At 43.6% G+C, this 24917-nt stretch overlaps 5 protein-coding genes across 5 annotated transcripts; 4 read left to right on the top strand and 1 right to left on the bottom strand.

The window, feature by feature from the left end:
* Window positions 1–4904: 4904 nt before the first annotated feature.
* KD926_010613 (uncharacterized protein) lies at window positions 4905–5248 on the top strand (the record flags this gene model as incomplete). The annotated part of the gene is made up of 2 exons (XM_053102994.1): window positions 4905–5082; window positions 5136–5248. 2 exons carry the CDS (start codon window positions 4905–4907, stop codon window positions 5246–5248), a joined length of 291 nt encoding a protein of 96 aa, XP_052953549.1.
* A 1720-nt stretch (window positions 5249–6968) lies between these two features.
* KD926_010612 (uncharacterized protein) lies at window positions 6969–7361 on the top strand (the record flags this gene model as incomplete). The annotated part of the gene is made up of 1 exon (XM_053102993.1): window positions 6969–7361. The coding sequence occupies one exon, from the start codon at window positions 6969–6971 to the stop codon at window positions 7359–7361; it is 393 nt and encodes a 130-aa protein (XP_052953548.1).
* A 4818-nt stretch (window positions 7362–12179) lies between these two features.
* Window positions 12180–12914, top strand: KD926_010611 (uncharacterized protein; the record flags this gene model as incomplete). The annotated part of the gene is made up of 2 exons (XM_053102992.1): window positions 12180–12498; window positions 12691–12914. The coding sequence occupies 2 exons, from the start codon at window positions 12180–12182 to the stop codon at window positions 12912–12914; spliced, it is 543 nt and encodes a 180-aa protein (XP_052953547.1).
* Window positions 12915–14329: 1415 nt separating this feature from the next.
* On the bottom strand, window positions 14330–15250 carry KD926_010610 (lytic polysaccharide monooxygenase auxiliary activity family 9 protein; the record flags this gene model as incomplete). Its single annotated transcript, XM_053102991.1, has 1 exon — window positions 14330–15250. One exon carries the CDS (start codon window positions 15248–15250, stop codon window positions 14330–14332), a length of 921 nt encoding a protein of 306 aa, XP_052953546.1.
* Window positions 15251–18472: 3222 nt separating this feature from the next.
* Window positions 18473–24826, top strand: KD926_010609 (uncharacterized protein; the record flags this gene model as incomplete). Its single annotated transcript, XM_053102990.1, has 9 exons — window positions 18473–18671; window positions 19279–19404; window positions 19855–20069; window positions 20142–20511; window positions 21198–21412; window positions 21473–22417; window positions 22703–22971; window positions 23029–23481; window positions 23680–24826. 9 exons carry the CDS (start codon window positions 18473–18475, stop codon window positions 24824–24826), a joined length of 3939 nt encoding a protein of 1312 aa, XP_052953545.1.
* Between the last annotated feature and the right edge of the window lie 91 nt (window positions 24827–24917).

Below are 24917 nucleotides of genomic sequence, written 5' to 3'. Positions count from 1 at the left end.
TGCTTGACCGGACCGATCATGCAACCGATCAATATAAAATCGTATGATTTATGACGATATAGATCATGCAATTCCGCTCATTTTATGACGATCCTGAAGCCCTGAGCCTGCATAAATATTGGCTTCTTTATCGTGTAGTTAGAAAGAATCAAGACCTTCATTCAGTTGAAAACGATCCTATTCCTTAGTTGAATAATCGCTTCTCGGTAGACCCACATATTTCTGCCACAGTATCAGACGGCTGAGATCAGGTGATAACTAGCTACATGGGGACTAGCGTGCGCAGCCAGACAAAGGAAGCCTCCAACACAGCACGAAAGAAACGGGCTATACTATTATATCTGCAAGAGTCCCGGAGAGGAATATCGAACCTTTATAGTTGTGCAGAATAGGCAGACGTGTTAAGTAGAAGTTTTGACCGTGAAAAAGGTTGCTACAATCCTCTAGCCTATGACTGTGCGTGTACTTACTGGCCCTCTAGAAAGATCTCGACAATCTTATCGTGCTCGGCACCGTCTAACCAGACAACCAACCCCAGGCATTTATTAGACGGGCTATCCTGACCAAATACCACAGCAAAAAAGACAGGCTAAGACTTGAATAGCCCTTTCTTCGTTTCTCATCCCTTCTCGCCTGCCAAGAAATGCGCGTACTTCCAATTTATTTCGCGGCAGCTCAGCAGAGTTGTGAGGCATAGACGAACTTGGAATGCGATAACGGCTGTATTATGACAGATGCCAGCCGGATTTGTTAGTTTAGGGACGTGATCGGCAAGAAGAGGTGTTGGCATGGGACTGAAACAATCAAACAACACCCGTTTAGGTGGAACCACTGAGGTGGTGTAGTACATATAGGGTCGTGTTAGACCGACACCCCCCCCCCCCGGTTACCCCAACACCCCCTACGTTATCCCAACACCCCCTACGTTATCCCAACACCCCCACGTGATGTACTAGTCCTATTCAGGCTTAGGCCCCGCGCGAATTTCCTTTTTGGCTGTATTATAGGGCTCAGGGCTCTTATTATAGGGTAAGCTGTATATTCGCCACCAAGTGCGAATGTTGAATATTGTATGTTGCTATCGCTGTTACCGTCATTATTACTGCAGTACGTTACTGTATACAGTAATAATAGCTTTATTAAATGGCTATTTTTAAGGCTACGAGAGCGACGATCCTCCCAACAAGCAGTGGAATGAACAATTCGAAGAAGAGGAATTGAATGAGTAACTTTATGATCGTATTCCTCTTCCCCCTAGATTACAAACTTAACAATTCGATTTATATGATGAAGTTATTGAAATCCTCAATGCTTATAGACATAATTATAGCTATACAGTCAATAAAAAGCGTATTAAAAAGGTCAAATCTGGCTCCCATATAAAGAATGTATAGATTAAATGTGACTGAGGAAATCGATATAACTGTCGTCTTGAAGAAGGCCAGCGAAAACGCAAAATTAGTATAATCAAGATAAACTGCCCATTTGAGATCATTACAAGGCTTTAAGATAATGATCTTTAGAATGTTAAAATTAAAGAATACTGTTATAATCATAATCTATCGCCTGCTATAACTCATGTTACTATTGTTACCTCCTGAAGCCAGGGGGCTTGGGGAGAACGTCCCGGAGGATCAAGGGATCCTGCAGGCATTCCTGCCTGAGGCAAGCTCCAGGCAGTATATAGAGTCCCTGGATTCTCTCTCCTAGATAGCCTTTTCCTCCCTATGGGAAAATTCCTTGACTACGAGTCATAAACAAACTTGCCTTTTACTAAGCTCCTTTGTAGACCGTCACAACTATTCGCCGCCAGAAAATAGCTAAAAATTCTGTACAGATCAAAGCTTAACTTCAAATTGGCTTTCTAATACGTTATATCATTGCTTCTCTGCAGCAAACTGGTGCTATTAGCATTATCGACAGAGATATCCATAATCTCTATCACCAGGTACGGCAGGAATTTCTAGATAATAAAATGCTAATTCAGTGTTTACTACTTGCTCTTCTAGCAAGCGGAAATTGGATTGTCAACTACTAGAAAGATAAAGATGATATTGTTAAAGCTATATTTATTACTTATAAAAGTTGCATTGAACTGCTACGTATAAATTATAGAGTCCTTTTCATGGATTCAACCTACAAAACGAATCGATACCAGATGCCTTTACTGGATATCGTTAGGATGACAGTAACAGGAGATACTTTCTACGCAGCGTTTAGCTTTATATATAACGAGACTGAGAATACGTATAGATTTATTCTTAAATGCCTATCTGATACGTTATTTCATTATAAATGTGACTATTCCCGAATAATCGTTATCAACAAGGAAAAAGGCCTTTATAACGCAATTAAGAAGAAATTTAACTTTACAGACTATATTCTCTGTATTTAGCATATCCAGAAAGTTATTATGACTAAATGTCGCCCAATTTTTCGAAAGAAAGTTATCCGGATTGAATATAAACGTGATAGTCGCCGTACCCAAGATAATAAAGAGTTTAACAACAAGGTAGAAAACGAATGAAAGTCCTTTTTTGGCTTTTTTATGCAGATTGTTAATTTTACTTTAGAGGAAGAAATTATTACCACAACTGCTAATTTCAAAACAGAATATAGTGGTAACGTTTAGTAGCTAATCTATACTTATTTAGATAAAAACTGGCTTGAAGAGGATACGGCAAAACGATTCATTAAATTTTACACAAATGAATTTCGTCATTTTGGACAGGAAATAATTTCACGGAATGAAAACGCTCACTAGATACTAAAGAAAGACCTTTTGATATCTATAAAGGACCTTTTAGGTACTGCACAATCTATCGTTTTTACTATTACTGATTGCTATCGCAAGGTATAGAATTCTATTGAAGATAACTGTTAGAAACGTTCTCACCATTTACGGATGCCTATCTTCTTGCAAGTATTAAATAAGGTCTCTTCAAAAGTACTGAATAAAGTACACACGATAATGATTCGCTATCTTCCAGTGAAGGGGCCGGGTAAGCAACAAATTGAGAAATGCACAGGTATAACGTTAAATACTATAGGTCTACCGTGTATTTACATTATCAAGCGTTACTACGATAGGAAAAAGCTTATAAGAATTGCTAAGTTTGACTGCCAGTAGCATTTTTATACGGATGAATATTTCTTACCTATTGACCCGAGATCGCTAGTTCTTGAGTCACGAGTTGTATAGCGTTATCGTAAACGTCCTATCGGATCAAGAAATCGAGCAACAGAAGCAGAGACAGAGATAGAAATAACACAAAATACAATTATTCAGGATTTCTCTATACAGCGGGAACTATCTGCGTTTGAATACAAATTATCTTAAGAATAACCAGTCAGATGCCAAAAGCGGAATAATCAGGAAAGACAAAAACGTAAAAGACGCAGAAAATAGGGTTTTAGAGATAGAAGAAACTCTACTGAAACGATTGAAATTAGTAAAGATGATAGAAACAGCGATAACGAGAATGAGGTACTAACCAGCGAAGAAAACAGGGAAATTAGCGAGAAAGAAGAAGTTGAGCTACTATAACGCAGTCAACGAGCTGGCCGTAGCAAGGCAGCGCAGTGGTTAGAGGACGAGAACTGATAGAATTCGAATTCTTAATAGAGGCCTGTGATTGTTTAATAAATGCAGCGTTTTTTGTACGATTAAAAGAATAATAAATGTCCTGTTCAAACAATTATACTAAGTGCCAAATTTCCATATCACATGGCCACGCTAAACGAAATAGGAAATGGGGGTATCGGGATAACGTAGGGGGTGTCGGTCTAACACGACCCTATTTATATACTTATCTGGGATGATACTTAGTGATGAGAGAGGGAGAGGAGGAGAAGACGGGTGCCTAAGCCCATTGAACTTATATGCAGCTAAGGGCCTTTCAGCATTGGTGCTAAGCCCTTATTACCCCTGGAAATCAAGGGCCATATATTGTCGAGACAGTTCTCGTCCGATCTTGGTGATATCCTGCGAGAGTGATACGGTGGCTGGCTATAGAACTTGGGTGAGTGACTACCCCAGGCTTCTTGGTATTCATGTACTTTTGCTTTCTAAAGCTTATTACCATCTATTTTGGGTATTTCAGGCGATAAGAGCAACGAAAAAACAGACGCCTGCCTCGGTCTTTAGGAGCGCAGAAGGCCCGATAGTTCGTCAGATTGGCTAAGCATACAAGCCAATTACGAGTTGATCAGCACTAGTAACTTTCTGACGACTTAGCTCGTTGCCACTGTGGGGGAGAGTATATCAGCGCTAGGCCTAGTTCGCGAATCTTAGGTACATGGTTTGGAGAGTCGATGAGGGTTATATAGGTGTTTTCTGGGGTAGGGCGGATATTCTGCGCATTGTTTGAGGCGATGCTTTGTTTGGGCCTTTGTCTACTGCTACTGTCACTTCCCTTTTGATAAAAGACATCTCTTGTAGCACATCTGATCGCGGGCTCTATTACAGCTACTGCATACAGCAAACAGCAAGGTGCTTGGCAATGTAACTGAAAGTCCAATTTTGGCCTGCGATGTAACCCTTTGACAGGAGAAAGTACGCCACCTGTATACCCCCGTTTCTATTTCTCATCAAGTTCCAGTGGATTCATCACTATATTCATGCATCACCGTCCGAGTCCGAATACGAGATCTGACTGCGCCTTTAGCCTTCATATGACAAGAAGGCACGAATGGAATATGGAACCAAGAAAGTGATACCAGCCTTTTTCTCTTTTTTTTTTTTCTTTTGATGTGTCATTAGAATCGTATATTGGGAACAGCTCAAGTATAAAGGGACACGAGTCGACGTGGAAGCTGTCTCATCCTCCAACACAACCCTGCACTCGACAATCCACTTCAGCAACAAAATCCACCTTTAGTTCCACCAAGGCCCTACTTGCAAAATGCGCTTCTTCACCAGCAGCACCCTTGCTCTCGCAGCCCTAGCCACCGCTCAGGCGGACATCAATGTCACCGGTGAAACAGCGGCTGTCGGCACGAACGACAACAGCATGCCCTTTGCGGCTAGGAATTGTAAACCAACTTACACATATTGTGGGTGGTATTTGAAGAATACCCTCGGTTAGTATACCAGGCCCTACAAAAGATTGTCTGACGGCAACTGATTTATCTAGGCTGGGCCGGCGTTGGAAAACCTAATGGCCTTTACGTTTGTACCAGCGGCACTGAGGCAACTCTTCTGGCGTCTTGTAACAAGTGTTCTGGGCCCACGGCTCATTGTGCTTAGGAGCCGATTCGGTTGTTGGTGGGATTGATGAGGATTAGTGTCGGGGTTGGTCTTGGGATGGAATGGAGCGGTTGGAATGGCTACATATTTATGGATAGAGTGTTGACATGGTTGTTTTCGAGGTTCCTGAGTAACTCTGATGTCTCTAGCACCTCTATAAATGACAATTATTGGCAGCAACAATGGAAGACCCTCCTTGTCAGGCTCACAGAAGGCTCCCGTGACAGCAATCCCAGTTGTAACGTATTTCACAAGCGAGCGGCCACCACAAGCCAGCAGCTGACCTGATTAAGCGCCCTTGGTCCAACTCCTAGTTGGGGTGCTCCGGAATAGATTAGAACCTGATTTCTGGTGCATCCACATCACGCTTGTAAGGGTCATCCGTGCCCAGCTTCGGACTGAATGAAAGCCATCCTACGGGGCGCCTGAGAAAACTGAGAATGTTATAGAGCTGTAATTTTGTATTGTGGCGCCATGCTAGAACCATGAATCCGTCGAGATAGGCTACGACGAAATGGATACAGCGTGAGGGTCGCTAGATAAATTGATCTTTATCGAATTAACAGACTATTCAGAGTTAACTATTAAACCGTAGGACTGATTTTTCCTGTGATTCTGGGGGTATTTATCCTTAAACGAGCGAATAGCCCTTGATAGTAGTAAACTCACGATCAGGCCAGGGATGGTTTTGATCCTGATATACTAAGTCGATAATAATCTCAAGAATATCGCCTTTATTATCTATCGGTCTCTTTATCTTTATCTACGCTATAGAGGTCGCAAGGGTCACGCTCCAAAAGCAAGCCTATTGTATAAATAAGGGCCTTGTAGGCCTGATTAAGGAGGAAAATTGGATTGGAAATATCCTAATATGTTAGAACACCGGATTGATCGGCGTTAAGTAAGTCGGACAACCCTCATCCGATGCCTGGACCAGCAGGTTTCCAGTGATATTCTGCGGCCTGATACGAAGTTAGGGCGCGAATCGCTGCATATGCACGGACGATGTAGTTCTATATCCGCCAGCTCGCAAGATAAAGACTGATGCGTCGCCCACTGCGTCGTGGGAGAAGCAACGTACCTCTGGCACTATAGATATCCCGAATGCAGAGCAAACATTCGCAATGCTTCCGATGTCCCAAGGCATACTCTGACTATAATGAAGTGAAGAGGCATTTCAAACCATCGCATTTGATGGACCGAAAATGCAATTTTTGCGATCTATCCGTCATGCACAAGATGCACTTGCGGAGGGGAGGCATGCTGGGGACATCCATGGCCTTCGAACATGAGCGTCAAGTTCTAGTTTTCTAATCTTCGAGGCCCTTGTGCTATTTATGTGTTTTTGGATATAATTGGTGAAACTATGGTTAGGTTAGTGGTTATTTTATTCGGTCCGTAAATCACGTGTATTTTTATAGCGATTCTCAGTAGCCTCTCGTTACTGGCTAATATTCTAGATAAGACCGTTGCTAAATTATCGATGTACTAAAAGGATTAGGGAGTATAGAGAAACGGGCAAGGGGGAGACCGCTAGTTAGAGTACAGTTTATTGAAGTTACTTATTTAAGGCACTCAGTCTTCCGTTTACCCTGTGCTCAGTGATCGCATCAGGCTGCTCAGGGCGTGCTCAGGTCTACTCAGTGAGCAAAAAGCGGCGAGAGGTGAGCACTAAAACGGAAAGGGAAGGCCATCGACCGTCCTAGAAAATCAAGTACATATGCTGATAACTTTGACATCTACTGCAGATACAGCACGGGCCGTGCTCGCTGTCTTACGAGACAGCATCAATAACGGTACCGATCTATCGCCAGTCACACTCTTGTCTGGGCACACTTTGACCTACAGGGAGCTTTTCCAATTGATCCAATCACGCGACCCTGCCTGGGAGTCAAACCCAGTGACCTTTTCGGAAGTCCTTAGGGACATAGTTGAATCCAAGGAGAATGGTCCCGGTTTACCCTTCCACCAGATGAGGATCCTTGGATTTACGAATGCAAATCACAACCCCAGGGAGGAGGCCTTAGAATGGGGCACTGGTGTTCTCCAAGGGCTGCGCGCCACTCCTGTTAAGGAATTTTTGGACCAGTCAGAAGCTAGTAAGGACAGATGATGTTGTATCTAGAACGTTCAGTTTGGAGGATGGATTTGAATGTGAGAATAATAGGTTTCATACTCACCATACTGAGTAATACTGTTGGAACGATGTTATCAACCAGACCAGAGAAGTGGAGTATCTTGACCTAATCCACATACCGCACAGCACCTTGCTTGGCCTAGACCTGGTCTACCATTCCAAATGGCATACCAAGGGATCAGGAATGCATAGGTGTAAACAAGTGGGACTATAAATAGCTAGGCAGATTGTAGTTTAGAATGACACTTTACCTTTACCTACCGAGCATATACCTATATTCAGTTGAATCGATAGGATATCTGCTTAGGGTAATGACCAAGTCAACCGACACTGATCAGTAGACGTACAGATCAGGATATACGCAACTGCGAAGCTCGAAACTGAGTCAACAGCCCTAAGAAGCTGTTTTCTATGATCGCCTAGCTATTGCCCTATATCAGTTGAAGGAGAAGATTGTGACAATTCGAAGCTCGAACGGACATTCAACAGCCTCAAAACTATTGAATAACTATCGCCTAGAAGTGCACTCTCTTGCTAATCATCATTTATAGAGCCCGAAGGTCTATAAATACGTTCAAAAATACCAAAAACCTCAATCTCTGACTACTATCCCTTACTTTTCATATTTTCTCTTATTTTTTTTACTTTTATCTGTTTATCTTTCTGTCTTTCTTATTTCAGTACTTTCTCTTCCTTACTAATCCTTATACTATCTCTCTTTCCTTTCTACCTACCCCCTTATACCTTGTTACACTCTATTTTTGCACTACCATGTCTCAACTACCGCAGTCCTCATCAAGTGGAGATAAGGATTGGGAAATCGATTTGAGTACAGCCACAAAACAGGATCTCAATATCTATGCGATAAATATACAGTTCGAAAATACTATCCTTGATTATAACCTATAGATAACATTCCGAGAACAATTCGAAAGCTGAAAATCCGAACATTTTAAATAACTCAGCCTTTAAACGAGAATGAACCTCCGAAATAACCTAGTTTAGCGAGGAGTATTCGTCCGCCGCCACAATACGAGAAATCCTCTCTATAATATACTTTCCGACATTGTCTAGCAAGATAAATTCCATAAATGGACTGATAAAGAGCTTAAAGCTGCTCTAGAAGAACTTGATTTACTAATGATTACTGCTATGCTCCGAAAGCGTTTGAATCTAACACGCGATAGCCTAAGAGAATATATACAAGCTGTAGAGAGTTATCCAAACCCTTCAGCCTCCCTCAAAAGCAATCTGTAAGCGAGAAAAGACTATCCAGATCTTTCAGTCTCTCCAGAGGACTGTTTCGCTACTCCCAAAGCCAATCCCTCCAATTCTTCTACCCCAGGAATCAGTTACGTTCCTGAAGCTAACTATCTCGCCCTCGAGACTAACTACGTTGCCCAAGAGAACAATCATTTACTCTCTATGAGGCTCAAGAACGACCTTTCCAAGGAAATTGCCTCAGTCACAAAGATCTATACAGAAGACCAGAAATATAGCGGTACGGATAACAGCAGCCTTGACTTCAAACTTAACATCTTTTATAATATTTGCTCTAGAGCTGGCTTACTATTACATGGCTACAAAGCTGCATTGCCAACAATGCTCAAAGGAGTTACTGAAGATCACTATTACAGCAGTAGATTATCATTAAAGACATTTTAAGAAACATGCCATCACTTACGCCAGTTCTTTGAAGGATCTAAGTTCTACCGGCAGAATTTAACCAAGTGGAACGCTATCTTACTGCAGAAGGTCATAAATGATAACTCTGAAAGATCAATTTCAATCTATTAAGGTTTTTAGCTTCTACTTAGCAACCTTCTAAAACAACGTTACGGCCTCCACCCTAAACTCTAAAACAACATGAATCTGATTAACAAGCTTATTACAGCTTGCTAGGGAGTACCAGCCTGCCGCATGGCCATTGCTGATCTACCTGAAGACCTAGCAGTACTAATCAACAAACTGCAATCCTCAATCAGCATTTGAGAGAAGAAGAACCTATAAAGACACGGAATTTCTCATACAGATACCCGAGAAGAAGTCTTTTACACTGATAGAAAATACTATAACCAAAACAGAAACTATAACTAAGGCAAAAGAGACCCAGCGGGCAAGTGTTATGTCTGCTAAAAATTAACCTGCCGCTCCTGGAGATACACTGAGGAAGAACAAAGGCAATCTAAAGAGAAATATCGATAGCATTTTAACAATAATAAAGGAATGAATGGCAACTTCAGCAGGCGATACAGGCAGTATATAATATATTGTAAAAGAAATACTAATAAAAAGGAAACAGAGACTTTTGAAGCACTCGTAACTGATACCCGAACTTTTGATCCTGGAACCGAAACAGACCTTAATGAAGAAGAATATAACCTTATTAATACATTTATTACTTTATTCGGCTCAATTACTACTGAACAAGCAATGATTATAACTTCTGAACTTGCCAATCGATCCTTTACCCATTGTATTAACGATCAAAAGTTTTCGAATCTGATAGTTGATACTGACTCATTCAGCTATAACGTCACTACCACTTCCGCGAGCGATACCCGGTACAACTCTAAGATCTTTATAGGAATAATAATTGATACTGGTACCTCCAGCAAGTCTACAGCTGGATATAGCCAATTCCAGGCACTTCAAAATACAGAAAATATCACATTGGATACCTCTACAGCTGGCCAGGTAAATGTCCAATTTGGCATTGGAATAACCTCATCAATTGGCTCCGCAAAAGTTTTAACCCCAATTGGTAACATCTAATTCTATATTGTCAACGCTGATACCTCATTTCTGCTATATCTAGCAGATATAGACAATCTCGGAATATACTACAATAACCTTAAGAACGTTATCGTGATTCTGAAGCCTGTAACGCCTTTCAATTCCGTTACTAAATCATTTGTTAAGATCCCTGTTATTCGCCGATTCGGCCACCTATTTCTGCTATAGAATTCTGCTCTGTCTTTATACCTTACCTCTTCATTTGATATAAATCCTTGTTTCTTGATAGATGTTAAGCTACGGAAATTACATTGCCGTTTCAGATATCCATCTATTGATAGATTTCAGACGCTTTTAAGAAGTGCTAGTTATAAGCTAAATATAGCCGCATTAGAATATCTCATTAAGTTCTGTTACTATTGTCAGAAGTTTGGTAAATCCCCTGGTCGATTCCGATTTAACTTTAAGGATGAGGCACATTTTAATTTCAACATTATTGTCGATATTATGTATATTGACAATATGTCTTTCCTTTACGTTATTGATGAAGTAACTCGCTTCCAATCTGGCAGATGGTTAAGAGACATTAACGTTAAATATACCTGGGATATACTGCGAATGTGCTGGATTGATACCTACCTAGGCCCTCCAGACTTGATCACACATGACGCCGGGAAGAACTTTGTAAGTAAAGAATTCAAAACCTATGCAAGGACTATAAATATTAGCACAAGAAGCATCCCCATTGAAGCACACAATTCGATAGGCATAATTGAAAGATACTATGGTCTACTGCGCCGAGCCTACCAGATTATTACTGCTGAAATCCTTGATATCGACAAAGAGATTGCCTTTCAAATGGCTTTTAAAGCTATAAACGATTCAGCGGGACCTGGAGGTTTAGTCCCTATCCTACTGGTATTTGGCGTATATCCTCGTATAGTTGATTCAGATGTACCTTCGCTATCAACTTCCCAGCGGGCTGCAGCTATCAGAAAAGCTATAACAGAAATCAAGAAGCTTAAAACAGAGCGCTAACTGGCTGATATATTAAATATGAGAAATGGTTTACGCATTACTGCCGTATACGATTTGCTACCAAGCTCTCCCGTCCTTGTCTGGCGAGAAAGGAACAGAAGAAAAACAGGCAGCTGAACTGGTCTATTTATTCTTTTAATAACCGAAGGGGAGATCTGTACAGTCAAATTACCCAATAGTCCAACAGCATTTCGATTAACAGTAATCAAGCTATATTATACTGAAGATCCAGAACTGCACTTGAAAGCTCCAGAACCGGACCAGATCAACCAAACTGAACCTGAAATTGACAAAGGACAACCCTCGAAAACCTTAGAACCTACCCTTAGACGTTTCGGACGAACCCGATTGCTCAATTCAGGTTATAAGCCTGCCTTGATGCTCCTGCAATCTGTACAATCATAAAAACGAGGCCTAGGCCGTCTACGAAAGCTCCCTTTGCCTATAAATGTCTTCTTGCAAACTGAGAGAAATCCCGGTATCCAACAATATTACGATTTAAGGCAAAAGGAAGTCAATGATTTACTTAAACAAAGAATATTCGAGTTTCTTAAAATTGAAGATATCTTACCAGGGGTCAGACTCTTCAATTTACGATTTATTGATAAAATTAAGAATAAAGGAACAGAAGGAACATTCGAGAAATTACAACTGGTTATACAAACCTATAATGACTAGGGAAAGGATCTAATCCTTACACAATCTTCTACAATCTAGCGAGTCAGCTAACGCCTTATTCTCTGCATTACTGCAAGTATAACAGATTTCCAGCTATATTTTCGCGATATTTCGCAAGTGTACGTACAATTAACAACCAAACTTAACTGAGAACTTTACGCGCGCCTACCGAAGGAACTTATTGATTAACTTGGGCTCACCAGCAATACTGTCATGAAGGTTATCAAACCTCTCTATAGGATCTCTGAAACAGGGAACTATTGGTTCAGAACCTATCACTCCTATCACCTGAAACACCTCCGGATGAGCCAATTAACATTCGACCCATGCCTACTCTATACCATGGATAGCCCCAATTCAAGAAAATCCACTGGTTTCGGTATCGTTGGACTTCAGACTGATGATACTCTCATTCTTGCAGATACCACGTTCGCTGAATCTGAAGAGATTGAGCTACGGAAGGCTCAATTTCTGGCTAAAGACCGCGAAAAGTTAATTATTAAAAAGCCCTTGAAGTTCAATGGCAGCATGGTCAAGCTAGAACCTGATAGGATTACTCTTATTCAGGAGACTCAGTGTATCAAACTGTCACTTATTGACAAGATAATCACTCAGGCACCAAGCACCCTAAAAGATCGATATATTGCAGAACGCGCAAGAGGTACCTATATTGTTTCTGTCTGCTAGCCAGAAGCTTTATTCGATTTATCATTTGCTGCTCAAGTGATTAACCCAAGCAAGGAAGATACCGAATCACTTAACAAGCGACTTAATTGGCAGCTAGAGAATGCCGCAAGAGGCCTTAAATATGTCAAACTGGACCTGAAATTCCTTTAACTGCTAGTCTTTACAGACGTATCATTTGCCAATAACAAGGACCTTTCTTCTCAAATTGGCTACGTTATCGTACTAGCTGACAAGGGAAATGCCAGTAACACTACTGCTGCAAATGCCAATATCGTCCATTGGAGTTCTATCAAATGCAAGCGTGTTACCCGCAGTGTTTTAGCATCAGAGCTTTACGCTATAACTTATGGTTTAGATATTGCATTCGCAATAAAGTTAACGCTGGATTAAATGCTGTAAGTTAATATTCCAATCGTACTCTGTACTGACTCGAAGTTATTGTATGATTGCCTTGTACGACTCGGATCTACCCAAGAGAAACGCTTGATGATTGATATTATGTGCTTCCGACAAGCCTATAAATGCCGCCAAATCACGGATATCAAGTGGATCGATAGAGATTCTAACCCTGCCGATACAATGACAAAAAGCAAGCCCTGCAACGCCTTAAGACAACTTATAGATACGAATTGCATTGATTTGCAAGCTATTGGTTGGGTTGAACGCTCGAATTGAGCAACACCTGAGTATCGGAGGATAGGATAAATCCTAGATTCTAAAACTGTACGTTTGTTTTTAATATCTTGACCTTCATGTTTTCACCACTTCTAAAGTAGGTCCAGTGTTGGAACGATGTTATCAACCAGACCAGAGAAGTGGAGTATCTTGACCTAATCCACATACCGCACAGTATCTTGCTTGGCCTAGATCTGGTCTACCATTCCAAATGGCATACCAAGGGATCAGGAATGCATAGGTGTAAACAAGTGAGACTATAAATAGCTAGGCAGATTGTAGTTTAGAATGACACTTTACCTTTACCTACCGAGCATATACCTATATTCAGTTGAATCGATAGGATATCTGCTTAGGGCAATGACCAAGTCAACCGACAAATACCATTACTATATTAAGTGTCAATCAATATCCCTGATGGTCTGAACTGTACTATTGCGTGGATGACACGTCAGAGTAAGTGCTTGAAGGTACCAAAAGGAATGAGTACTGTTGGGAAGCTGCTCCAATCCCACGTGCGGTCTGCGAGAAAGGACAATAGTCTTATGAGATGCACAGCATCAACACATTTTGTAGCGAGTGCACCGGGAATGACCTCAGCTACTACTGCTGCGGGTCGAATATCGCGTTTGGTATGTTTTATTTACATCAGTGGGGTTCCAGGATAATGGGGACAGACGAAGTCCTGGCGTGTAATTCTTGTAGCTCAGAGAGTTGAATTCATCTTTTCTTAGAGAGTATACATGAGGCTATGTACATCTTAATCGATGAGTCACCATTGAACTATTTCCGATGTTGCGGTTCTAATCCTCGGCCTCAACACACACATTTTACAACAAGCAGAATAACATGGGCAAGAAGCAACAAGTGATCGATGAGGCCACGTAGTGATCGAATCCACAAGAATCAAGGTACCGCGTACGAAGACGTATAGCATTGCGCATGTCGAGATGCAGTGGACCAGTATACTATCTTGCAAAACCGGTGCCTGCATCAAATATACCTTTCCCAGTTCTTGATAATCTATCATGTCAGAGGGATCTCAGATTAGCCATTTTCATAAGTTTTGGTTTGCACGACGAGAACTGTTAAGATCACACCAAGGAACTAGACTGTGGACATACCATGATCTATACATGAGTAGGGCAAGAGCCTGAAGTGCGAGTACGCAAGCCAGAGCTAGACCTGGTACGGGTCCTGCGGGCAGTGGAGCTTGCGCTGGGACGCCCCGATAAGTCGACCCCAGGTGTACTGGTGGGTGCCATAGTGGTATGGCTAGGCGTACCAGAGACAATGGGAACTGGAGAGACGGTAGAACCAGTAGAGCCGTAGAGCGAAGGCCCTGGAAGAGGGTAGTCGATTGTCTCGGCATAAGGGTCGAACAAGATGCCTGGGTCATCAGCCTTATACAGGTTGATGCCAAGAACACCCTCAGGAGTTTCGGACCCAGAACCGGTAATTTCAATATTCACGCACTGCGGATAAAGCTGCGCACCATTGGATTCGGCACCGCTATGAAGATTGATAATCTCGTTCCGGAAGACATAGTTCCCTGCAGCGATGTTTTCAGGGACAGTAGTCGTCCAGGTGAAGTTATTGTCTATCAGTTTCTGACCTGCCCATTTACCATCATAGCCAGATTCATCGATCTTTACCCACTTAAGAGTGGACTTGTCAGCAGAAGCACAGTCACCAGTGCAGGCGGCGATATAGGTAAGGACTGGGCCGATGTTATGGGGCCAGTCAGGCCAGAAGAAATCAACCTTGCCTCCCGCAGCAACTTGAGCCGTTAAAACACCAGGTTCGGCATTCACATGGCAATTGATGTCAAGGGTCCGCAGGTTGTTGGGTTCGATGTAGCCCCTGTCCAAGCTTTCGGTAGACCAAGCAGCAAGGTCAGGTACAGGGTTTCCGTTTTGCATGCGGTAGATGTATTCCGTTTGGAACCCGGCGTTCCGGTTACCGTCGGTATAGAACTCGCTCAAAATACCATGAGCAGCGGTGCGAGCGGCCAGCGCACTAGCAACAATAATGATTGCTTTAAGAGTCATATTGATACTAGATTCCGGCTTTAGTTCCTCGGTCGGTATCGTTGCCTGGTTCTAGGATAGAGAAAAGGAATATAGCAGAGAAAACCCCAACACACTTCTTTACGCAGTGGTGGAAGGAAAAGAATATGAATAGAATGAGGGTGATTCCCACAATTGAGAACCAGATTATGCCCAACTTATATACACGGCACGAGAATGTTTACCCCTTTTCCCTCCGTCGATAATCACTCTCCCCAAGATAAGATAATTAATGTACCGTAAACACAAGGCCCCTTCTTTAATCGATCCTCATCAACCTCTTGTTTGATGTGTTTCTGGATATGCTTTAGTAGATGGGTCAAACATCTTCCTAACATCCTGCTTGCTTGGCGCTACGTCTGCCCGCTCAGGGACTCCTGGACTCTACCAAAGAAATGCACATATTGCTAGCGCCAAGGTCAGGTGATAATATATACTAAACGCAAAGATGGTCTTTCCATTAATACTTATAAAGCTTTAATTTGATGTGTTTCTGGATGTGTTTTAGCAGATGGGTCAAACATCTTACCGTACTAATATCCTGCTTGCTTGGCATTACATATACATGCTAAGGATATCTGAAACTCCATTAAAGTAAGCTAGCTGTGTCTTGTTGGGTAGCTCCGCGGCTACAGCTGCAGCAAACATATTATCATACTTACGACGCCATGTTCTCCCCCAATATTCATCATGGAGCGCAGGCAGTAGCCATGAAAATCAAGGATAGAGCATTAATCAGCCACTAGTCGGCAAACGAAGATTGTGTGAGACTGTTGTCCATTATTGCGGCACCGGCAGCGGCATAAGTGGCCAGCAGGTTAAATGGATGAAGCATTTGACGTCACTATCCCAGCATCGAATCATAGTGGGGAGGCTAACGTCCCTAGCGAGTCTAGAACGCTCTGACTGGAGACGTCAACTGGTGGAGTCGGTGGGCCCTCGCGATCTCGCCTAAAACGGAAATTCTGGTGGGGCGATTGGCAGCGCGGACAAAGTTCAAGCGTCCCATGCACACGGACATGAGCCGAACATCTACTTACCGAGTAGGTATGCAACCGATGCATTGGCGTCATTCCCCAATCTTCATGTCGCGACATTTTCATTTTTCTTCTTGAAGAACCCCTGTTCTCTCATCTGAATATCATCAAATATGATCAACAATGAGATGCCTTTCCAGGATCGCTTGCGGGACCTCTTGCCGAGCCTCTCAATACATACCGAAGGCAGAGAATATCAGGGTGGTCTCGAGGTAACTAACGTATTTCCCCACCGAGTCGGCCACCTCATTAAAAATCTACGCGTTTTATCGCCCTACTCAATTCAACCATCTATCATGCCTCCAAAAGCGCGTCAAAATTCGAGAAATTTAGCGGAACAGGAGGGAAGACTTCTACTTGCTATTTCTGCTTTAAAAAATCAAGAAATCTGCAATATTCGTGAAGCAGCGCGTATTTACAATGTGCCTCGTTTTACCTTGCAAGATCGATTACGCGGAAAGACAATACGCTCAGAAACACGCGCTAATAGTTATAAATTGACTCAAAATGAAGAGGAATCGCTTGTACAATAGATTCTATCGCTAGATCGACGCGGAGCGCTTTCCTGGCCGTCCCATATACAAGAAATAGCTGATATTCTTCTTATTGCGCGCGGTACGACGCCAATTCAAACAGTCAGAAAGAACTGGACCTCTAAGTTTATTAAATGACGTAACGAATTAAAAATACGCTATAGTCGACGCTACGATTATCGACGAGCGAAATGCGAAGACCCTAAAACGATCAGAGAGTGGTTTAACCGCGTACAAATTACTATAATGCAACATAGGATTGCACAGGAGGATATCTATAATTTTGACGAGACTGGCTTCGTTATGGGCCTAGTAGCTACTGCTCAAGTAGTTACTAGAGCTGATTATTATGGAAAAACATCTCTTGTACACCCAGGCAATCGACAATGGGTTACTTCGATCGAGTGTATTAACTCTACTGGTTAAACCCTTCCTCCATGTGTAATCTTTAAAGGGAAGGTCTATATAGAGGGTTGGTATCAAGATAATAAGCTCTTACGCGATAGTAGGATTGAAGTTAGTCCAAATGGATAGACTACTGATGAGATAGGCCTTCGCTGGCTTAAAAATATTTTTATTCCTATTACTTCTAGTCGTACGACTGGGAAATATCGTCTTCTGATTCTTAACAGCTATAGTAACCATTTTATATCTCAATTTGATCAGCTCTGCAGTAAAAATAACGTAATTCCTATCTGTATGCCTGCTTATTTTTCTCACAAGTTTCAACCTCTGAATGTCGGCTGCTTTTTACCTTTAAAAAAGGCGTACGGAAAGTTGATAGAGGAGAAAGCGCGTCTAGGAGTCAATCATATCGACAAAATCGACTTTTTAAAGGCCTTTCCAGCTGCCCGCGAAAGCGCTTTTCAATCAGAAACTATCAGAAATAGTTTTGCAAACGCGGGCCTAGTTCTATTCAATCCAGATAGGGTACTCAGTCAGTTGGATATCCAACTAAAGACCCCTACACTACCAGGCAGTCGATCAACCAATTCAGCGCCGAAAACGCCCTATACTACTAGGCAGTTAGAAAAGCAGGTATCTGCTACAAAAAGACTGCTTAGGGAACGCGCTTACAGTCCTTTACCATTGCTAGAATCACGATTAGACAAGATTATTAAAGGTCATGAATTGACTTTAAATGAGCTTGCTTTAACGCGTGAAGAACTGCGCAAATACTGCGCAAATACCGCGCTGATAATGAATGGAAAGGTCAAAAGCGCAAGCGTTTTACTAAGCAGCTAGCTATTGCAGAGGGACTACCTATTCAGAAAGGCCTAGAGCAATTCCAGCGCGAGAATGAAGTTAATGAAACTCAAAATACGCTTCCTATAGATCCTGCACTTTCTGCAGTTGGACCGCGCGTACGAGCGCCACCGCGCTGCAGGAATTGCCATAATCTAGGATATAGGCAATTGCAATGTCCTAATCGAGTTTCTAATTATTTTTTGATAGAAATGCAATTGCTTGGTTGATAAAGGCCCTAGTAATTAGAAGTTGGTAGGCGGTGGCCGACTCGGTGGTGTAGCCGACTCGGTGGGGAAATACGTTAGCGTTAACGTGATTCCCGGCCGACCGGTCACCTCATCAAATTTTCCCTTAGCAACCATTGTTTACATTTTTAAACCACCACCATGCCTCCAAAAAGACCCCAGAAAACACAAAAATTGATTGAGCAAGAGGGTCGTCTTCTACTTGCTGTAGAAGCCATTAAAAATGGCAGGATTCCCTCTATTGCTGCTGCTGCCCGCTCTTTTGAAGTGCCACGTACTACCCTCTCAGCTCGAATAAAGGGTCGCCAAAACAAGCATGATATGTGTCAGGAACCTTCCGGTATGTTGGGTCACATGACTCTGTCACGTGACCCACAGATAGCAGACATAAATAGTTTCTTCGTCAATGCATACCTACGTTTCTTGAGGTCAGTGCCTTACACTAATAAGCTGCATCGCTATTTTGTTGATTCCATCAGTATTCTCATCAGTTTTATCCATTTGGATTCCGTTGAACTTTGTCTTCGTTAATTTGACCCACTACCCGTTTGCACAATCTTGGCATTACTAAAACCTTCTAGAATCCTCTCAGAACCTTGCTAGAATCCCCAGAGTGGATCTCCCGATAGATCGTTTTACTACTAGATTATCTGCCGCCAGCAGAGCCAGCAGCATAGTTTTACGGCGTTCCTAGGACAGCCAATATAAATTTACTGTTGAGCCGCAGGCTCCCAGTACCGCCGTAAAGAAGAAACCTGCGAAAACGACTAAGATCGCTAGCAAGGCAGCTCAGCCCTTCGTAAACAATCAGCTAGATCCTAAGACGATATCTACTGTGCCTTTCTCAATTACTAGTCTCGACCTTATTAGCCTCGATATGAGCAAAAGAAAGCCCTTCGACATTCCTACTTTTGGTCGCAAAGATACTGACAGTAGTACCTTTACAGTGCCTCGTACTGTTTTCGATTGCTCCCTGGCCCTTATAGATCGTTTTATCGAGACCTCTAACACTGCTCACGATCTCGAGATAATGAAGTTGAAAATTCAGGTTTTAGAAGAACAGGCGAAGGCCCGTAAGGTTCTAGCAACTCATTAGGGCTCGCGCGCTGAACGTTATAAGAAGATTTACTCCGAGGCTGCCCAGAATATCCTCTGTTTCCAAGAGGAAATTATTCAGCTGAAAGCTGCTGCAGAACAAGCCTTTACTGAGCGTTTTGAACTTTCCCAGCGTTTTAAGGCTCCTGAGCAGCCCGAGGCCTCTCAGCCTCAAAATCCTTAAGTCTCTCTTCTAGATGAAGATTTCTGTAGACTCGATAAGCCGGTTAAAAGCGTAGAAAATAATCCCTTTTATAACTTGCACAAGAACTTGCGTTCTTGCAACCAGTTTTAGCGCTCCGAACGTTAATATACTACTGAAACTACTGTAACTGAAGTTTTCAGTCGTCTTTGCAGAAAGAAGCCAACTTTCTCTCTAGATATTAGTAATAATGATACCGACCTTTACCCTGTTTGACATTTTGCAGTTGATGAGAAGTTCCGTATTGACAGTATCTTCTATCCCGATAATAGATCCAAGATCTTGTACGCCATAAAACATCTCTCAAAGGATGTCTTCAAGGTTATAAGCCAGTTTACCACTTACGGATCGAATGTAACCTACCAGACCTTCATAAAAGAGCTCGAAATGTATCTGGGTATCTACTTCCTCAAGGGAGACGCTAAGAGACAGTTAATCGCTGTAAAACAAGACAGAAATGAGTCTGTATCGGCTTACTATTAGCGTTTTCTCCCCTTGTGAATCTGCGCCGAGACTCCCGAAGAGGAGCGTGTGACCAAGTTCCAATATACCCTGGTTCCCTATATCAGCAAATCTTTTAGTCATAAGACCTTTGAAACCGTAGCTGCTGTGCTGGACGTGGCTCGGCGCAAGGAACGCGGCAACAAAGAAGTTAATTTTACCTTCAGCAAGAACAGCCAGCCTAATACCTCGTTTATCCCTGCCTTAGGCACTACCAGCGTTCCTACCCTTTCTAATACCTTATCGCCCGCTCCTAAGGGTCGCTCTGGCACTGGTGCATCCTTAAATACTTGTAGCTCTGCTTCCGCCAGTTCCGCTGTTGCACCTTTCGCTAGTGATGGCCGCCGTTCTCGTTTCCCTTCCTCCAGTGCTAAGCCTAAGGGTTAGACTGGTGAGTGGTTTGAACCGCAGCGCAATCCCCCGAAGCTTATTGCCGAAGACAAGACTGCTCTGACCCGCGCTGGCCGCTGTTGGAGCTGCCGTAGCTCGAATTACCGCGCTAGCGATACCTGCTGCCCTTATTTTAACTCTTATCGTTCTGTGAATGAGGTCGCTGCTGCGGTAGGCCTTAAGCCAATCTCTGATTCGGAAAACGAGTAGTCTCTGATCAAAGTCGTGATCAGAGACCTGATTTAAGAGTGATTCAGAATGATTATTGCTTCTTATCGTCGTTAGCATTAGGTTTAGAGGGTCAGCTTAGGCGGGGCCGGCACCTGGTTGTATCTGCTTAGCTCTATAGGCAGCCCGGAACAACACCCGTTCTAATAGATAATGGAAGTGAAGTTGAAGCTATTGATCCCTCTCTTGTATGTACCTTTAATTTGCCTATTCTAGACCTTGTTACACCGATCCCGTTTCATCTCGCGGACAGTACCCTTTATTTTACTGTTACCCAAATGGCCCTATTCGACTGTACAATAGACGGCCATATCAAGTAACTAGCAACCTATATCGCTCCCTTAGTACGCCACAAGTTAGTACTAGATGACCGTTGGTTAACCACGCACAATCCCTATATTGACTTTACGAATCGTACCTTTACGTTTAACTCACCTCACTGCTTCGCAGAGGATTGCCTATCTCGGGGTGTTCCCTGCACTGCGCATGCCCGCGGCTCCAAAGCTTTAGTGAGCAAGACTACGGTCCAGATTACTGCTAATAACAGTATTTCGATCGTTTCTGCTAGACATTTTATTTCCCTAGTGAGTTACCGGGATCATTACGGCTATCTCGTTATGCCTAGAGATGGCCGTAAGCACCTCTGCGCCTCTACCACCAATGCGGTGCGTCCTGAAGATTTCGACAAGTTCTTGGCTAACAAAGAGGCATATACGGTTGAGTAGCTAAAGAAACGAGTCCCTGAAAAATATCACTCTGTAATTGATATCTTTATGAAATACGAGGCTGATACCCTGCTACCGTACCGTCCTGAAGATCATGATATCCAGTTAGTAGAGGGCGCTACCCTTCCGTTTGCAAAGAACTACCGTCTAATGACCGAACAGAAACTTGAAGTTATTTGGAAATATATTCAAGAGTTACTCGGCAAAGGTTTCATTCGCCTAAGTTCCTCGCAAAGTGCAGTACCTCTGTTGATCGTCCGTAAGCCTAACGGCAGTCTGCGGGTCTGCGTTAACTATAGAGCCCTGAACGAGCTCACTATTAAGAGCCGCTACCCTATCCCATTGATTAACGAGACCCTCAACCGCCTGCGGCGGGCGAAAATCTTCAGCAAGGTAGACGTTATTCATGCATTCAATCGCTTGCGTATTAAGGAGGGCCAGGAATGGCTGACTGCTTTCAACATCCGGTACAGCCAGTTTGAATACTTAGTTATGCCTTTCGGGCTCTGCAATACCCCGGCTTCATTTCAGAGCTATATTAACAATTCGCTATTTGACTATCTCGATATATTCTGCACTGCCTACCTGGATGACGTACTGATCTTCAGTGATAGCGAGGAAGAACATACTGAGCATGTTTTGAAGGTTCTTAGGCGCCTGCGGGACCGCGGCCTGCAGGTTGATATCGATAAATGCGACTTTGATACCCGGGAAGTCAAGTATTTTGGCTTATTCGTTACAACTGAAGGCATTCGCATAGACCCGGAGAAGGTAGCTGCTATTCGCGAGTGGCAGACCCCTTCCTCGGTTAAAGACGTCCTCTCGTTTGTCAACTTTGCGGGCTTCTATCGCCGTTTTATTTACGGATTCTCGCATCGTACGAGGCCGCTCACTGACTTTACTAAAGGCAGCGAGACCTACGAGACCAAGTCTGGTGCGCGTCGAGTACGTTATCCGGCCTTCAATTGGACTCCTGAGTGTAATAAGGTTTTTCACGAGCTTAAAGCGGCCTTTGAAACGGCTCCTAATCTAGCGCATTTTGACCCTAATCTAGAGACGTAGGTAGAGACCGATTCCTCCGACTACGTTACTGCTGGAGTGCTCTCTCAGATGCATAGCGATATCCTACGCCCTGTAGCCTTCTTCTCGAAGAAGATGACCCCCGCAGAGACTAATTACATGATCTACGATAAGGAGCTGTTAGCAATCATTCGCTCATTTAAAATGTAGAGGCCTGAACTGGCCAGCGCAGTCCCTGATAACCCTGTAAAGGTTTATACCGATTACCGGAATCTACAGCATTTTATAACTACCAAACAATTGAACCGTTGCCAGGCCCGTTGGGCCGAGTTCCTCTCCGAGTTTAATTTTAAGATCATGTATCGACCTGGTAAACAGGGCGAGAAGCCCGATATCTTAACGCGCCATTCCCAGGATCTACCGCAGGGGACCGATGATGCCCGCGAGAAAGAACGTTTTCAAACACTGCTCCTGCCACAGTACCTTAATGAGATAGTTTAAAAGGACCTTTTCGCGGTCACCCGCGCGCAAAGCAGAAATATCGTTAGTTCAAGTACCGAATATACTGACGATATCGAACCTGCCCCTATTGAACCAGAAAATCCCGTTTTACCAGGCCTTAGCGATCCTCCCGATGTTCAACCGGATAGTCAACTGGACGAGCCCCTTTCCGTTTCGCAGCCCTCAACTGCGGCTACTGAGGCCACTGAAACCGACGAAATGCCCCTGGAGACCCTTATCGAAGAAGCCTATAAGAATGACGAGATCGCCCAAGCAATCATAAAAGTAAAGGACGAAGGCAGGCGCCGGCTGCCGCGTATTGTACTCGATTATAGAATTAGGCTCTCTCTAGCAGACATTACCATCCGGGATCATCGAGTTTGGGTCAGAAAACGATTATATATTCCCGATTACAAGCCACTCCGCTACCGAATCCTCTATACAGTTTACCAGTACCGCCTTTCGGGCCATCCAGGGCCTAAAGCTATGTTCCGCGCGGCCATCCGCTACTACTACTGGCCCGCAATAAAGAAAGACGTTAATCAATATAGCGATTTCTGCTCTATATGCAAACGCGCAAAGGCCCGTACAGAACAGGCCTAGGGCGTATTTCGGCCGCTCCTGATCCCGCAACGTAAATGGCTCGACCTTTCTATGGATATGGCCGAAAAACTTCCTTTCTGCAGCTGCCGTGGCCAGGAGTTTCGCCACGTTCTCGTAGTAATTGACCGTTTGACTAAAGCCAAGATTTTCGAGCCGCTGGTTACTAAATTAACTGAAGAGCTTATAGAGGTAATGCACCGCCGGGTGTTCTGCACACACGGGCTACCGCGATCGATCGTTTCGGACCGTGGCAGCGCCTTTACTAGTTATTTCTGGAAGCGATACTGTGCGCAGTATAGCGTTAAGGGCAAGCTATCAACAGCCTATCATCCTGAGACTAATGGGCAGTCCGAGGCAGCCGTAAAAGGCTTAAAGAATTACTTTCGGGCCTATATCAATTACGCGCAAGACAATTGGGTTGATTTTTTCCCTGACGCGGAGCTCGCTGCTAATGATCATATCTCTGAAACAACTGGTATGACTCTTTTCTTTGCGAATAACGGCTTTCACTCTCATACTGGGGTTAAGCCGCCTGGTTCTCTGCCGCACGCCACGTATCCCGAAATGGAGGCAGCCGATCAGCTTGTCTGCCGCACTGAGGCTATCCATAAGTTCTTTCGCAATGAGATTATCTGGTCCCAGGAGACTTACGCCCGGTATACTGATGCCCATCGGCAGCCCTATCCCGCCTACCGAATCGGTAACCGCGTATATGTGAATGCCCATAATTTCCGCCTGCAGCGTGAGAGTCATTCGCTCGCCCCGAAAGCCCTTGGCCCGTGGCCGATTACTCGAATTATTGATAATAAGGCCTACGAGCTGGCCCTGCCGGACTACATGCTGGATGCCGGGATTACACCTGTATTCCACCCTTTCTTGCTGTGCCTCGTTCCTCTCGCTAAGGACGCTTACCCCGGTCAATATGAGGACCCCCAGGAACCGGTCGTGATCGTAGATGTTAACACTGACGAAACCTATCTGGAATGGCCCGTTCGCGAGATTGTTAACTGCCGCCAGTTGCGCCACGGTATAGAATATAAGGCTTTATTCGAAGGAAAATGGGGTGACTGGAATACGGATCCTCCGTGGCAGCCCTGGCAGGACTTCAAGAATTGTGTTGACCTCGTACTGGACTATTATGTTTGTTACCCTGATAAGCCGCTGCCGCCGGCCTACTTCCTGGACCCGCCGACTGCCTCTACGGCCTCATTATCGTCGCCTACAGGCTGACACACTGATTTTTCTTGTTTTTTTCGGCTTCATTTCAGCGTTCTGTTTATTCTTTTGTACGTAACTAGCGCTCGAGGGACCTCACGCCCCT

The sequence above is a fragment of the Aspergillus affinis genome (assembly GCF_023601865.1).
Source record: "Aspergillus affinis strain CMG 70 chromosome Unknown NODE_83_length_165530_cov_89_932809, whole genome shotgun sequence".
NCBI classification, from domain to species: domain Eukaryota; kingdom Fungi; phylum Ascomycota; class Eurotiomycetes; order Eurotiales; family Aspergillaceae; genus Aspergillus; species Aspergillus affinis.
This window is presented reverse-complemented; position numbering and strand designations above follow the sequence as displayed.